This window comes from Oryzias melastigma, unplaced genomic scaffold, assembly GCF_002922805.2.
Source record: "Oryzias melastigma strain HK-1 unplaced genomic scaffold, ASM292280v2 sc00279, whole genome shotgun sequence".
NCBI lineage: Eukaryota > Metazoa > Chordata > Actinopteri > Beloniformes > Adrianichthyidae > Oryzias > Oryzias melastigma.
The window spans coordinates 180,951-195,007 of NW_023416902.1; the positions used below are offsets into that span (position 1 = coordinate 180,951).

The 14,057-nt window shown below is 40.7% G+C and overlaps 1 protein-coding gene across 1 annotated transcript in view; it reads right to left on the reverse strand.

Moving 5' to 3' along the window:
• Positions 1-14,057, reverse strand: part of LOC112141318 (receptor-type tyrosine-protein phosphatase mu) — a 102,790-nt gene that overhangs the window by 24,801 nt on the left and 63,932 nt on the right. The window contains exons 3-9 of the mRNA XM_024264425.2: positions 10,749-10,916; positions 10,562-10,671; positions 8,790-8,868; positions 8,284-8,399; positions 8,036-8,210; positions 4,589-4,701; positions 2,342-2,522 (exon numbers count right to left, since the gene is read on the reverse strand). Coding sequence (XP_024120193.2) covers positions 2,342-2,522; positions 4,589-4,701; positions 8,036-8,210; positions 8,284-8,399; positions 8,790-8,868; positions 10,562-10,671; positions 10,749-10,916 — 942 coding nt within the window. The remainder of the gene's footprint in view (positions 1-2,341; positions 2,523-4,588; positions 4,702-8,035; positions 8,211-8,283; positions 8,400-8,789; positions 8,869-10,561; positions 10,672-10,748; positions 10,917-14,057) is intronic.

The window sequence follows — 14,057 nt, forward strand, 5'->3', positions numbered from 1 at the left end:
GGGGGTAAAAATAATTAAGCAGCAAGTTTCTGGAGGATTATCATCTTTACCGTCTGGTGTAAATGTTAAAGGGGCGGGGCCTGTCCACACACATATTACAGTGTTTCAAACTTACTGTGAACCAAAGAACTGAATCTCTGAGAAAAGACAGAATTCATCACTACTGAGGAGGGAAACAAGGAAAGATTGTTGTTTTTACTTTGTCTGAATGTTTTGGAAGGATTCTAAAAAAATAAAAGAAAGAAAGAAAAGTTAATGACACAGATTATTTAGAAGTTTTTTTTATATATTATTTTATGATAATAAAGGTACAATATTTTGAAGAGATATTCGTTTAACTTGAGCAAATTAACCAATGATACCGATGATATTTGGAGCAGAAAGTTGTAGGGGGGGGGGAGGGGGGGCGAAAGAATAGGTTCTTCATAGGGGGGCGTGAGAGAAAATAATTGAGAAACACTGGTTTAAGTGAACTTATGAACATCAGACTTCAGTCTATTTTATATCAAATAGTATGAAATCTTCACGTGGAAGACTTCATCTTCTGAGGATAGCATGACAGAACAACATTATCAACTGACAACAGGAAACGATGTGTCTGGAAACAAAAACAAGGACGGCGGACATGTGAGCTAGTCCGGCTAAAGCAGTGGCTCCCAACCACCGGGCTGCAGACCGGGGCCGGTCCGTGGACCTCTTGCCACTGGAAGAACCAACAAATTATACCTGTTTTTTGGTTGTTTGTTTTTTTAATGAGACAGAAATCTTTTATTTTGAAAATGGACCGGATTCTCTCGATTAGCTTGAGCGCTAAAAACAGTCTGGCGGAATGTAACACAAGAAAAGTTGCATGGAAAAGAACAGAAGGAAGAACAGGTGATTCCTACACCGTACCTGTTTACATAGAGATTTTCATGAACGAATCTAATCTTTAGAACGGTTATAGAAATGCTGAAACAAGATCATCCATTCAGATGAACATTTCAGAGAAGTCGTGAACGCGATCCAAACACTTCCATAGAAAAAAAGGAGAGTTGCGCGGCGCGTGCAAGGGGAGGGGCGATGAGTAGTAGTCATGAGTTTGAGTTCTTCTGTTTTGTAAAGAATGTTTTTGTGTTCAAATGTTTCACTTGAAGGTTTTACATGAAGCTTCAAAGGAATCTGATTTTTTTCCTATTGAGCATCAACAATTGATTTGTTACATTTGATACATTTCGTTTATGTATTAAAGTTTTTTAGATGAGATGATCTTGTAATAGTAAAATAAACTAGTTTTTAACCATTCTTGACATGAAGGCCCCCCACCCCCGGTGGTTGCAGGAGACTTTAATCACGTGAAACTGGCAGAAACTCTTCTCAAGTTTTACCAACATGTCACCATTCCAACACCAGAAGACGACACATCTGAAAAAACTATTGCATCATGTTCCTTCAGTGCATCTTTTGTATTTGAAGTATGATAATAAATACATATTTAAATCTAAATATTCTGCTGATGATTATACATTTCTCTTATGAGCCATAGAGCGATCACATTTGATAGTTACTTAGTTTATATCATGATATATATCATTACCCCTGATATGAAAAATTATATTGTGATATTAAAAAATTCCATATGGCCCAGCCCTGTATGACAGATGAATGTGATTGTGTGAGTGTGGATGGGGACGAGGGCACTCGTTTTAGGGGTGTCAGAAGTGTGCAGTGCAGGAATGAATGAGGAAAAGCATCATGGCCACTTTTTCCTTTTTCTGCTGCAGTACATGGCGTGGTTGTGGCCTACGGCAGATGTTCACCTGCATTAAAGGGTTTGTGTCAGAAACAACTTATTATATCCAGACAGATGGTACAATACCATTTGTAGAGATACTGTAGGTTTATTTTACTCCAACGTAAAAATGATGAAGGTCCATCACAGCGGACAGCAAACACGGATCAATGCATCATTCCAGTCCAATGTGTGGAAAGACTGAATTTACCAAAGTCATGTGACCATACAGTTTGGTAGAATGTTCTAATAATGGTCCCTTTGAATTATTCTGATGTGGAAAAACAACAGTGCAGAAATTGTGTTCAATAAAATGACACAGGTTTTTTAGATGTTGGTTAAAAACAGGTAATCATAACTAACATACTTCTGGGAACACTATTTGAAAATAGATCATAGATGATCAGAGTTGGAGTGAGACGCTAACACAGCCTAGCCCTGCCTGTTAACAACCTGAGAATAAATCATACACAAAGGTGTGAGAACTTGCAGCATCCTGGACAAACACAAACACCTCAAACTACACTGTTTGACTACCAGACTGAGTCATGTGAGCTGACTCTGACTCACCTGCACACTTTGTCCTGGCTCTGAGCACAGGTCCAGGGTTTCCTGTACCACCTTCCAGGGGTCTGGTGAGCAGGACACTGATCTCATACTCAGTGTCAGGGTCAAGGTGTCCAATCTTGTGGGTGGGCTTATCCACAGGTGTGGTGTCAATCAGCGTACCTGCCATTGTCCGGTACTCCACCTGAAACCAGATCGGAGCTGTCTGAGTGCTGGAGGTCTCACATGTTCATCGTGAAGCTTCTTAGAGACACCTGGACAGAACAACTGCCCACCCCACCTCGTTTTCCTCAAAAACAGTGGTCCCCAGCCACAGGTCACTGACTGGAACTGATCTGTGGGACAGTTGATACTGACCACAGAGGAAAAAAACAACCTATTTTGTCCCATTTTATTTATCATCTGATTCTTTATTCTGGAAACCTGCTGGATTGTCTTCACCACAGCTGATTCATTGTTGATGCGTGTCAAGTTGCTGGGTCACGTGTTGAAGACCAATCGGCTATTTTTGCAAAGTGACTGCACCAACCAGTAAATTGAAGAGCTCAAGCTAGAAAGTTATCAAAAATCTAATGTATTTAGAATGTTTTTTTTATTATTATTATGTTTTGCAGAAAAGAGCCAATGAGGAAACAGAAAAATAACTTTTGTCTTCAAAGAATAAGGCTGCCTTTAACAGACCAAAACCACAAGTCTTTTCTATCAGGATCTGTTGTGTCATTTGTTCTAGGGCTGTGGATCGTTGCTCAGGTGGCGATCCGATTCGATTAAAGAATCAAACTCCACAATTCACCAATCGAACCACAATTCTTACTTTTGAATATAATGTTTATTGCTATGTGTATGTTTATTTACTGGATGGATGAAAATATTTGTATTAAATCACCACAATTTATACCTTTATTTAGAACAGGAGATTAGAATCAACTAAACTGATAAAAAAAACACAAAGATTCAGAGAGAAAGAAATTGTGTTTGCCATTTTATTTATTTTTTAAGTCAACTTAAAATCTGAAAATGTTCTCCACAGTTTTCTATCCTCAAAGTTCTTCAATATTTTACATTCTAAGCATCACATATTGGTGCAGAACCCGTTTGACAAAAAAGTTATTTTTTTTCTCAGCAGAATCAGCTGATTCACGTTGATTACATCCACCTTTCAGCAGCGTGAGGCTGTTTCTTCAGAATAAGCTGGAGTTTCGTTTATTACGTCAAATGTTGAAGAGTTATCATAATCAAAGTAATGTAAACACTGAAGCTAAAGCTCCGATGTTAAAGCTAATTCATTGTTTCAGAAGTTATGTCTGTGAGCAGAACTTCAGTCTCAGTTTCTGAACTGAAAAAATCTCTCGCTAGTTTTACTTTGAAAACCAGAAGCTTCACCGTCACCAAGATGTGTTTACTTCTGTTTGCAGTACCGCGGCTCTTTGTTTTAGTTCATAAACTTAAAATCCTACATTAATCTGCATTTCACAGCAAAAATACATCGTCCCCAGATGATATTATGATCATATTTTAATGCAATTTACTACATTTATAAAGATCGCGAATCAGCGATCTTGAACATCGTGAATATCCGTACTCGAATTTTAGGGGTCAAATTGCGAGTATTCTAGCGCCCGGATACTCGTTACAGCCCTAATTCGTTCCCATGATAACACATACATTTCATCAGCTGATAGTCTAGTTAAGTTGTACAAATGGTGGATTCATGTTTATTACTATATTTATGTACACTTTATGTTACGTACATTATATAATTAAACATGTTTATTGTAGTTCACTTTCAGCTTATCCCTTTCAGGGTCGCCACAGCGTAACAGCACCCACTGTGATTTGTCAGAGTTTTTACGCCGGATGCCCTTCCTGACACAACCCTGTACTTGAGGGGCACAGGGACCCAGTTAGGCAGCAGCATCAAGGGTCTTGACTAAGGACCCAATCTGGGTGAGGATCAGTGGACAACCCTGGAATCGAACCCAGGGCTCCTGCGTGCCAGCCCTTCACCTAGCCCACTGAGCCACCCAGCTGCCTGCTTTATTATACATGTTTATTACTACATTTATTATTATACATGGTTGGCAATGTAAGAGGGGCGTCTGTGCTGTGGACGGACACTCCAGACCAAATGTAGGCAAAGACAATGTAGGTTTGGACCCAGAATTCTCCCAAAGTCCTGCAGACGGGTGACTTCAGGGAGGGGGAGCAGAGACCAACAAAGGAGGAGATGAACGCAGCAGAACCCCTCACCTCTCTCTCAACGATGGGCCCGTCTCCATTGATGGAGTTTGCATTGAGCTGGATCCACAGGTACGTGGCACCAACAGCTGTGAGCTGCGGCGGGGCGATCGGCACCGGGGGCTCTGGGGGTCCAAAAGAACAGAGTCAGGTGTACACACAGACAAGTGCACATGAGTGCACATCTTAGCCTTCTCTTTTTGAGGGCAAAGAGAGCAAAGAAGCTAATTATTATTCTGACCTTTAATGAATCACTGCAGACCTAGATTCTATTACCCAAAATCTCCACGGTGTTGCTCCACTTTTCCCTAACCCACTTTGCCTTAATCTTTAAAAGATGAAGAGCTCCTTGTACCCCGCAGACGCTTCCTGTGTCTGTGGGGTACAAGGATTCTGGTCCGGTTAAGGTTAAGTTTACCTGAGAGGCACTGACACGCCCTGAGGAGGAGAAACACACAACCAATCACACCTTCAACACGTCCTCAACCCAGAGCTACAGAACCTTGGCCCAAAAACAGAAGCTTACACACAGAAAACAGAATTTGAACCTCTATGAGTAAAACTTCAGCCCAAACAAACAGAACCTTCAACATTAGATCATTAGAACAGCCTGGGACAGCAGAACAATCAAGAAGCTCAAACAGAACACTCATTCATCTTCTTAGCCGCTTTGTCCCTTTCAGGGTCGTGGTGGAGCCGGAGCCTAACCCTGTCACTGATGAAGGCGGGGTTCACCTGGACAGGTCACCAGTCTGTCTCAGGACCAAGATCCCTCAACCATTCACTCGCTCATCTAATGCTGGGTGATATGACATTTCATGAGGGCGATAGAAAAGTGTCTATCGTCCCATTTCTCCTCTATCGTTTATATCGTTGCTAAGCTAATTTGATCAATTATTACGCCAAATATGTCATTATCAGACTCTCCAGGACTTTGCGCGATTTGTTGCGCGCCCTGCAGGTACGGAGCGGTCTGTCATTTTGCGCGGCGCACAGCTCCTGCACAACATGAGAGAGACCTGAACCTTTCCACTGTCTGTGGAGAACATGGAGATCTGAGGGTTAATCTGATTATGCTGTTTTTTTAGGTTTATAAATATTCAAAGGAAAATTCATTTTATTCTAAATGCTTAAACAACACACAAATACTTGTGTTATTATGAGCAGAGAGGACCAAAAGTTCATTTTGTGTTTCACAGTTCTAGTCAGGCTAAATGACAGCACAGCAACATTGTATATTGTGATGGTGAAGTCTTTTCGTAGAGCATCTGTCACAATAAAAAGAGTTGGAATATGAGAATGTGAAGTTTATTTCATAATTAACATTTTTTAGTCGTCTTTCAAAACAATATTATATTAAAAACATTGCAACTTTTCACAAAAGCTGCCACAACATCAGGCATATTTTCAGAGAATAGCTGGAAATAAACTTTATTACTGTATATCGTGATATACATCATATGGTGATATCAAATATTTTATATCGTGATATACATTTTTTTCCATTTCGCCCAGCACTAATCACATCCAATCACTGCTGAACTGTACTTTTATTTCCTCTCTCAGATCGTTCACAAATCTAAATACAAATTTGAATAATCGTCCCATATTGGAGATTTCATTGAAGATATTGACCTCTCATTTGAGCAGATATTATTCTAAAGGTTTCTATTTTATTTTAGGTGCGATCAGAACAAAAGCTAATAGAAATTCATGTCGTCCACATTTAATACCTTCAGCAAAGACACACATCTCTGCATTGACCGTACACATTTTAATGTCTTCCCAGGAAAAATTTACTTGTTGTTCTACGATATATTTTAGGAAATAATTATAAAAACAGGAATGGTTTGGTTCAGTGAAAATGTTCAGAGCAGATATTGAGACACGTAGTTTCAGATTTCAAAATAAGAGCGGCCAAGTAAAAAAGTCATCTCTGGGTGAACGTATTTTATAACATTATGTGGAAATAGTCACTTTCATATTTTTGTCAGCTTCCAGCTTCCAATGAATTTGATCATTTTTACCTTCATTTTCCTGCAGATCAGACACAGTTATGAACAAAAACAAAGAGAGTGATGTTAGAACCACGGCTGAGCTAACAGCAGCTCACTGACCGCAGCAGAAAACATTACAACAGGAATAAGTTTGACTTTAATGTCAGACACGTTGGAATTGTCTGAGTTTTGATCTGTTTACAGGATTATGTGAGAATGGAAATTTAGGAAACTTTGAACTGGTGAGAAAAGATCTTCTGCAGCTCCACGTCTCATAGACAAAGCTAATGCTAGCATTAGCATTAGCACAGATTAAAAGAATAAAATCATAATTACCTTCATATTAAAACAAGCAGCATTCAGTGAAGAACTTGTAACCTTTGTCCTTTGTCTAACTTTAACCAGGTTGTCAGAGAGAAATAATCCACGACTGGTTTAATATCCTCCAGAGGAATTTGGGAATCAGCTGAGCTACAGTTCTGACTGCAGACAGGATTATTGACATTTGTACTCTGATTTGTGAACGATCTAAGAGGAGGAAATGAATACAACCAGGTAGGACATTAATAAAATAAATATTATACACATTTCAGTTTTAACTGGTTAGGTTACCTTTTATTATTCATTGCTTTAAAAGCGTTAAGCTGTCAGCTTTGCTGTTCTTAACAATATAAACCTTAAGCGAGTGCGCTTGACCAGTGATGTGTGACGTCATGTGAAAAGGGTCAATAGATTACAGAGAAACTCAATGACCTTATTGAAAAGGCTGTTTTCAGTTTTGATATTTGTTAAAGCTTGATGTGTTTGTGTATGTGCTTATTATTGCCAAATGTAATGTTTTTCTTTGTTTTTTTTTTCTATAAGGCACAGGTTTGGACATCAGAGACATTGACTGTGGCTTTAAGTTAAGATTTGCTAATTACTGAGGAAAGTATTTTTTAACTTTTGTTCTAAAAGGATTTTTTTTTACCTCTGTCACACTTATTACACTTTGAGTTCATTGCTGACTTCTGCAAAGTAGACAACTAGCTAATATGCTGTCTATATATCTAATATGCTAACTGTCAGAAAGCTAGCTAATATGCTAACTATCTATGTTTTCTTTGTGACATCAGCCTATTTAGATGTGCTGAGGTAACTTTTCTGTACAATCAGCCAGAAACAGATAAATTCATCCAATGCAAATGCTAATAGAATGTTCAAGTTGTATTAGCTGTTCAATACATGCATGATTTTCACCAATTTTATGAATGAACACCTTTAAATTCTGTAACAGACTGGCGACCTGTCCAGGGTGAACCCCGCCTTCGCCCATCTGTAGCCGGGATAGGCTCCGGCACCCCCGCGACCCCAAAAGGGACAAAGCGGTCAGGGAAATGAATGAATGAATGGATGAATGAACACCTTTAAATTAATCAGACTCAAAGTCAGTATCATTTTATACATCAGGAAGAATACCTACGTTTGACTGTGAGCTCAGCGTAAGAAGACACACCTACGCCTCGCTCTGATTGGGCGATGCAGCGGTAGTGTCCAGAATCGCCCTTTGTTGTGTTTTCCACGTCAAAGGCAGCCACATAACGGCGAGAGTTCACTGGTTTGGTTTCCTTGACAACAGCTTGACGGCTCCCCATTCCCTTAAGACCAGGAGCAAATATACTGTGTTAGCAATACACAAACCACACACAGTCATAGAAGGTAGAGGCTCACCTGCAGGTACAGCCGCAGATTGCTCTGTGGTCGTCCATTGACTGTACATTGGAACAAGGCTGTCTGACCAGCATTCACTTCCACTCCTTTGATATGAAGGAAGTGCGGAGTGCTCACTGTGGGTACACATGGGGATGCACATATATCACAGGTCCTGATGACACCATCAGTGTGTGTGTGTGTGTGTGTGTGGGGGGGGGGGTTCTGGTTCAATTCTTGGATGTCAACAAGAAACTTTAAAGAGTCAAGAAGGTAGATAAACAGATGGAAGATCAAAGTCCATGCTAATCAATGTATATTTTAATGAGGTCTCCTATCTCTACAAGCACATAGTACAATATCACACAAACACAACTCATACACACACGCAAGCATGCACATTGACCTTGTAGCTGGATGCACAACTTTTGATGTGGTTATCCTATTAAGAGGTAAAACCTTGTTAACCAATTAGGAACTTGAACTAAGACAGGGCGGGGCATGCCTGTTTGTGTGTTTGTACTTACTGCACTGATGTCCCTGCAGTGTGATGTCCTTGATGGCCAACACTCCTTTTTGTCCTGTGCTGACGGCCTCAAGCACCAGCTAAAACCCACGTGGACCAGGGTCAAGAGGAGAAGTGTCAGAGAGAAGGTTTAAGGAGAGCTCTGACCACAAGATGACATTCTGCTGATGAGTGGATCTGAGAATCTCAATCATGACTAAAGGAGCTATCAATAAGTGCCTTTAGTCAAAAGGAGGGCTACTATGCACTGAACTCATGTACCCACACAACTTTGGCTTTTGTGAGCAATTGTGAGATCATAAACTAAATGGAAAGCTTAGAATAAAAAGGCCTTAAAAAAAGTTTTTTTATGTTGAATGTTCTTAAGCCGGTGTTAGACAAAAAGTCTCTTCATTTGATCCTATGCTCCATCTTGAACCAAAGTATTATATTTACAAAATAGTCACTGCTACACCTATTAAATGTTATAGGGATTCTGCATGTACGCCATGATTCAGAAGGTTAAGCAGCGAACTCCTCCCCTTCAGTGTGGATAGAAGTGCAGACAAGGGTCATTTGTGTGAATGAAAGTGCTAAAGCAGAGCCAAACCTGACCTGAACATGTTCATGAGCCTAACCCTAACCCTTTTCGCTGTGTTTGGTCAGAGATCTTTGTTATTATGGTCTGTATGTGTATGTTTGCACATACAGTAGCCCTGTGTATATTCTAAACCTTATTATGAGGAAAACTGATGCTTCAATTAAGGGATGATCTGTGATCCGTACGGATCACTAGCCACGGTTTGGCAGACACATGTACTGCAGATCACACCCACCCCCTTGTGCGCACATCCTCCCGCTACATGTGGGAGGAGCTTCTGTCAAAACTTTTTCTCAACTGCATCACGGCAGACACGGAGAGATAAGATAGTGAGAGATCAGCTTTATTTCTTTGAAGGAGCTGTTCTAGAGCATCAGTGCGCATCTTCATGAAATCATCCAGAGGTTTTTCCAGAGAGGAGCACAGCTGCTCCACACTGGCAGGAGAAAAGTGCTGCTCCTCTGTAACCAGAGGGAGGAGCTTTATTGCAGCAGGAGACACAGTGAAAGAACTGGATGTAATAAACTCTGACATCCCCTGCTTTTTTTTACTTTTTAATATACTTTGGTATATAATTTTACATGATGCACTTTCCTTTACATGGCCATCCTGAGTATTTTTTTCTATAAATAGTAATATCTTGAGTTCAAAGATACCTTTGTTTTTATAAATAAGTCTCAATGTCTTTTGAAACATTATATATGCTTTATTAAATATGTATTGAAACTTTTCCAACAAATTTTAAAGGCTTCTAGAAGGTCTCTTCCTGTTGTTTTTTTTTTTTTTTCTATGATCCAAACCATGACTCTAAAACTGTGACATGGCCTGAACTGTGAGTTTTGTGATCTGTTGCAGCCCAATTCCTTTTTAATGCCAAAAATCTGGAAACATCCTTTCCCCATCCCAAATAACACCCATCTGTCATTCACCTCCTACTTTTTTTCTTCCCCTCCTGTCTTCTCATCTTCTCCCTCCCTTCTTGTCGTTCTTAGAGTTTTTGTGTGTTCATCATGTACTTACACATCCTGTGTCATTTGCTGTGTTCTTCCTTGTGTTCTGCCTCCTCTGTTCCTTAGCTCATTTATTTTGTCACTAATCATTTGGCTGTGATGTTGACAAAGTGATGCTGCTAATTAGTGTATCCTGTTGCGATGACAGGCCTGCTCTATCACTTATGTGAGTGTGTGTGTTACCTGATACTGATTGGGCCAAAAAATGGATACAGCAAGCTCCACCTCCTTCCAGATGTGGTAGGCAGGACCAGACGAGTTAAAAACTGGAATTCCCAAAGCATTGTTGTTCTCTGAAGACACAACAAACACAGCTGTGGCAATTTTCCAACGATTCATATATAAATTTCCATCTTATAAAGATGTGTACCTTTGACATAGACGTTTAATGTTGCAGGTGCAACACCTTCGCGACCCCCAGCTTGGTAGAACAAGAAGCTGAGACAGTGCGTATCATTCTCTTTAAGGGGTGGCAGCAGGAGCTGAGCACGCTGCCCACTATAGCGGGTTGACGTGTTCACAAACAGGAAGGAGGAACCTGCAGCACAAAGCAAAATACAAATCCTGTCATCAACATGGATTCTGCTAACGAGGATGAGTTCACTCTCAAATAATCTTTACCATCCTTACAGAAAGAAACAAAAGAGAACTTACATAATAAAGACATTTTTCAAAATAAAACAGTGTTTATAAGGTAAACTGAAAAACTGACAAAAAATTGACCAAAACTTCCAAGGTGAAAAAAACAAAACAAAAAGAAAAAATGAAAAAAGACAAAGAGAAAATGTTAACAGAGAAATAGAAAAAGTATTAAACTCTTGTTTCAATGGAATTACATATAAGTTAATGGTATTTGTAATATGCAATTGTTACTTCTTTTCACAAATCTTTCAGGATAGAGAGCCAATTACATTAGTATGACCGACACAGCTCATGTAGTATTTCCACACCATGGTCTTACTGTGTTCAGCACGTCTAACTGTGGCCAAATTAAAAAAATGTAAAAGAAAAACCTTCTCAGTTTGCCATCAATTTCAACATTAAGTTGTGCTTTAGGCTCTTATTTGCTTCTGTTTCTGTGCAGGTTGGTTGTATCCTCTCCTGGATGCCCGGACACCTGGGTTCATCCAGACATGGTCACAGCTGCTCCCCGTCATCTTGTTCAGTCTCAGTATTTAAAGCTTTGTCTACCCAGTATTCCTCGTGGTCCTTCTGATATGTTCTAGCTAGTCTATTAAAATCCTAATTCTACTTCATTTGTTTGAGTCCTTCATCAGGGAAAGACTAAGCCAGTCTACCAGCTGCTGTTCACATTCTGTGGGTCTGAGGGCTAAAGAGAAGGGAGAAGGGGGAATTTGAATTGGGCCTTGGAGTTGAAAATGTTTCCCTGGCAACAGAAGCAGAGCCTCAGCAGGTGGGCATGTTCCAGCTGTAGGTCAGCATGTGAAGGTTGTCATTTATACAGATGACATTGTCTTGAAGTAGAGACATGGCGTCTAGACTTATTCCTGTTCCATCACTCATCCAAGTGGCTTCAACAGGTAACAGTTAGAGGTAAGTTTGAAGTAAAAATGCACTTTATTTGCTGATGCAGCAACAGAGCTGTCCAGTTCCTGACCCCCTCTATGATCATATGACCAAAACGCAAAAGCCTAAGACAAAGTGGGCTTGTCCTGCACACACCAGAAACTAGAACTAAGATGCTCTATCGCTTGACTCAGGAGGAGGAGAAATCTCAAAAGGAAACCTGGAACCTCAACACGCTAATGAGCAGCAGAGCCTGCAACATTTTGTCTAGTATGAGGAGAGTCTCAACAGCAGGTGTGTGTGTGTGGGGGGGGGGGAGGTATGTTGTCACGGCGCTGGCCCTCTCTTTCTCAGGGCTTGTTATGGCTGTGGCCGTATTTGGTTTTGTTCTTTATTTTGGTTCCGTGTATTTTTGTCAGAGTGGGACTTCTGTGTGTTTTTGGATCCTTGTGTGTCTTTCTGTGTTTATTTGTTTCATGTGTGGTGCAGGAGGTGTGGCTCCCATTGGTTCCACTTGAAGGAGGGAGCCTAAAGCCACCATTTGGACCTTCAGCCTATGAGAAGGGAGCTGGGCTGCAACCAGTCTCACCTGCAGCTCAGTGATCTTCTCCACCTGTTTTAGTTTGTGCACACTTTGTAGTTTCTTTGTGGTTTTGTTTAGTCCCACTCTGTTCTTTGGTGTTTTGTGTTCTGCATTTAGGGTTTAGGTTAAGTGAAGCTGTAGGGGTGAACTTCCATTTTCTTTATTAAATGTTTTCTCCTTTTCTGTTAGTCCAGGGAGGTTAGTGTTTGTCATTCTTTTACCTTTTCTTTTGCAGGTAAACTCCCTGGGTTGAGTTAGTTGGGAATTTGTTTATTATTTTGGCCTTGGTTCACCCTGGGGCCCGTTCCAAGAAGCAGGTTTTGTTGGAACTCTGAGTTTGTGAACTCCAAATTCAGTAAAACTCAGAGTTTTCGGTTCCAGAAAGAGAGATAACTCAAACCCGGGAAAGTGGGTGAAACCAAGCCCGTTCCAAGAAGCGGATTAAGCTGAACTCAGAATCAATCACTATTGTAACTGAGTCTGTGAACGAAACCTGGTCAGTAGCAGGTTTTCTTCAGGAAACTTAGAGTTCTCTGTGGTCTCCGCCCTTTTTTAAAGTGAAGGATGTTCAAATATGAGTTCCTCATTAACATTTAGAGAACATTCACATTAGAGACGTCACGTTTTCACCACTCAGAAACCAAAATGACATGTTCATTCATAGAGGATCATGTAGAGAGGAGGATGATTAATCCAGAGGAAATGTTATTTACGTCGGTAGAGGATTTGGAGGACACGAGTCGACTGACTGCAGTTTCCCAATTCATTTTTATTTCAGCGATATTATAAATAGTGAGTTTTTCCAGGGACTCGCTATTAAAAAATACAGTTTTCCTTATTTTAGACCCATAACAATTGAAATTATGGGATGTCAAACACCGAGAAACCATTTGAAATCATCTACCATCCTTTGCTTGCGTCAAACATTAGCTCAGTTGTCAGAAACGTTGTTTCTCACTGCGGAGTTTGCGAGTTTGATTCCCAGCTACGGAAATTATTTTTATGCTTAAAAAAAGAATTCGGCGAATATGTTTTAAGTCTTCCATCCATCCATTTTCTTGACCGCTTTGTCCCTTTCGGGGTCGCGGGGCGCCGGAGCCTATCCCGGCTACTGATGGGCGAAGGCGGGGTACACCCTGGACAGGTCGCCAGTCTGTCGCAGGGCCTCAATCACACACACATTCACTCTCACATCCACACCTAGGGGCAATTTAGAGTCACCAATTAACCTATGAAGCATGTTTTTGGACGGTGGGAGGAAGCCGGAGTCCCCGGTGAAAACCCACGCATGCACGGGGAGAACATGCAAACTCCACACAGAAAGGTCCCAGCCGGGATTCGAACCGGGGCCTTCTCGCTGTGAGGCGAGAGCGCTAACCACTGCGCCACCGTGCAGCCCTGTTTTAAGTCTTGAGAATTAAAATTAAATAAATGCTTTTTAAACATGTGCCAGGCAGCTACAGTTTCTTTTTTAGCGTGCCGTGATATCCATGTGTGTAGGTGGGGGGGGGTTACCAAAACTGGTTATTCATGCGATTACGGAGATTACTGGTTAAATTAGTAACAGAT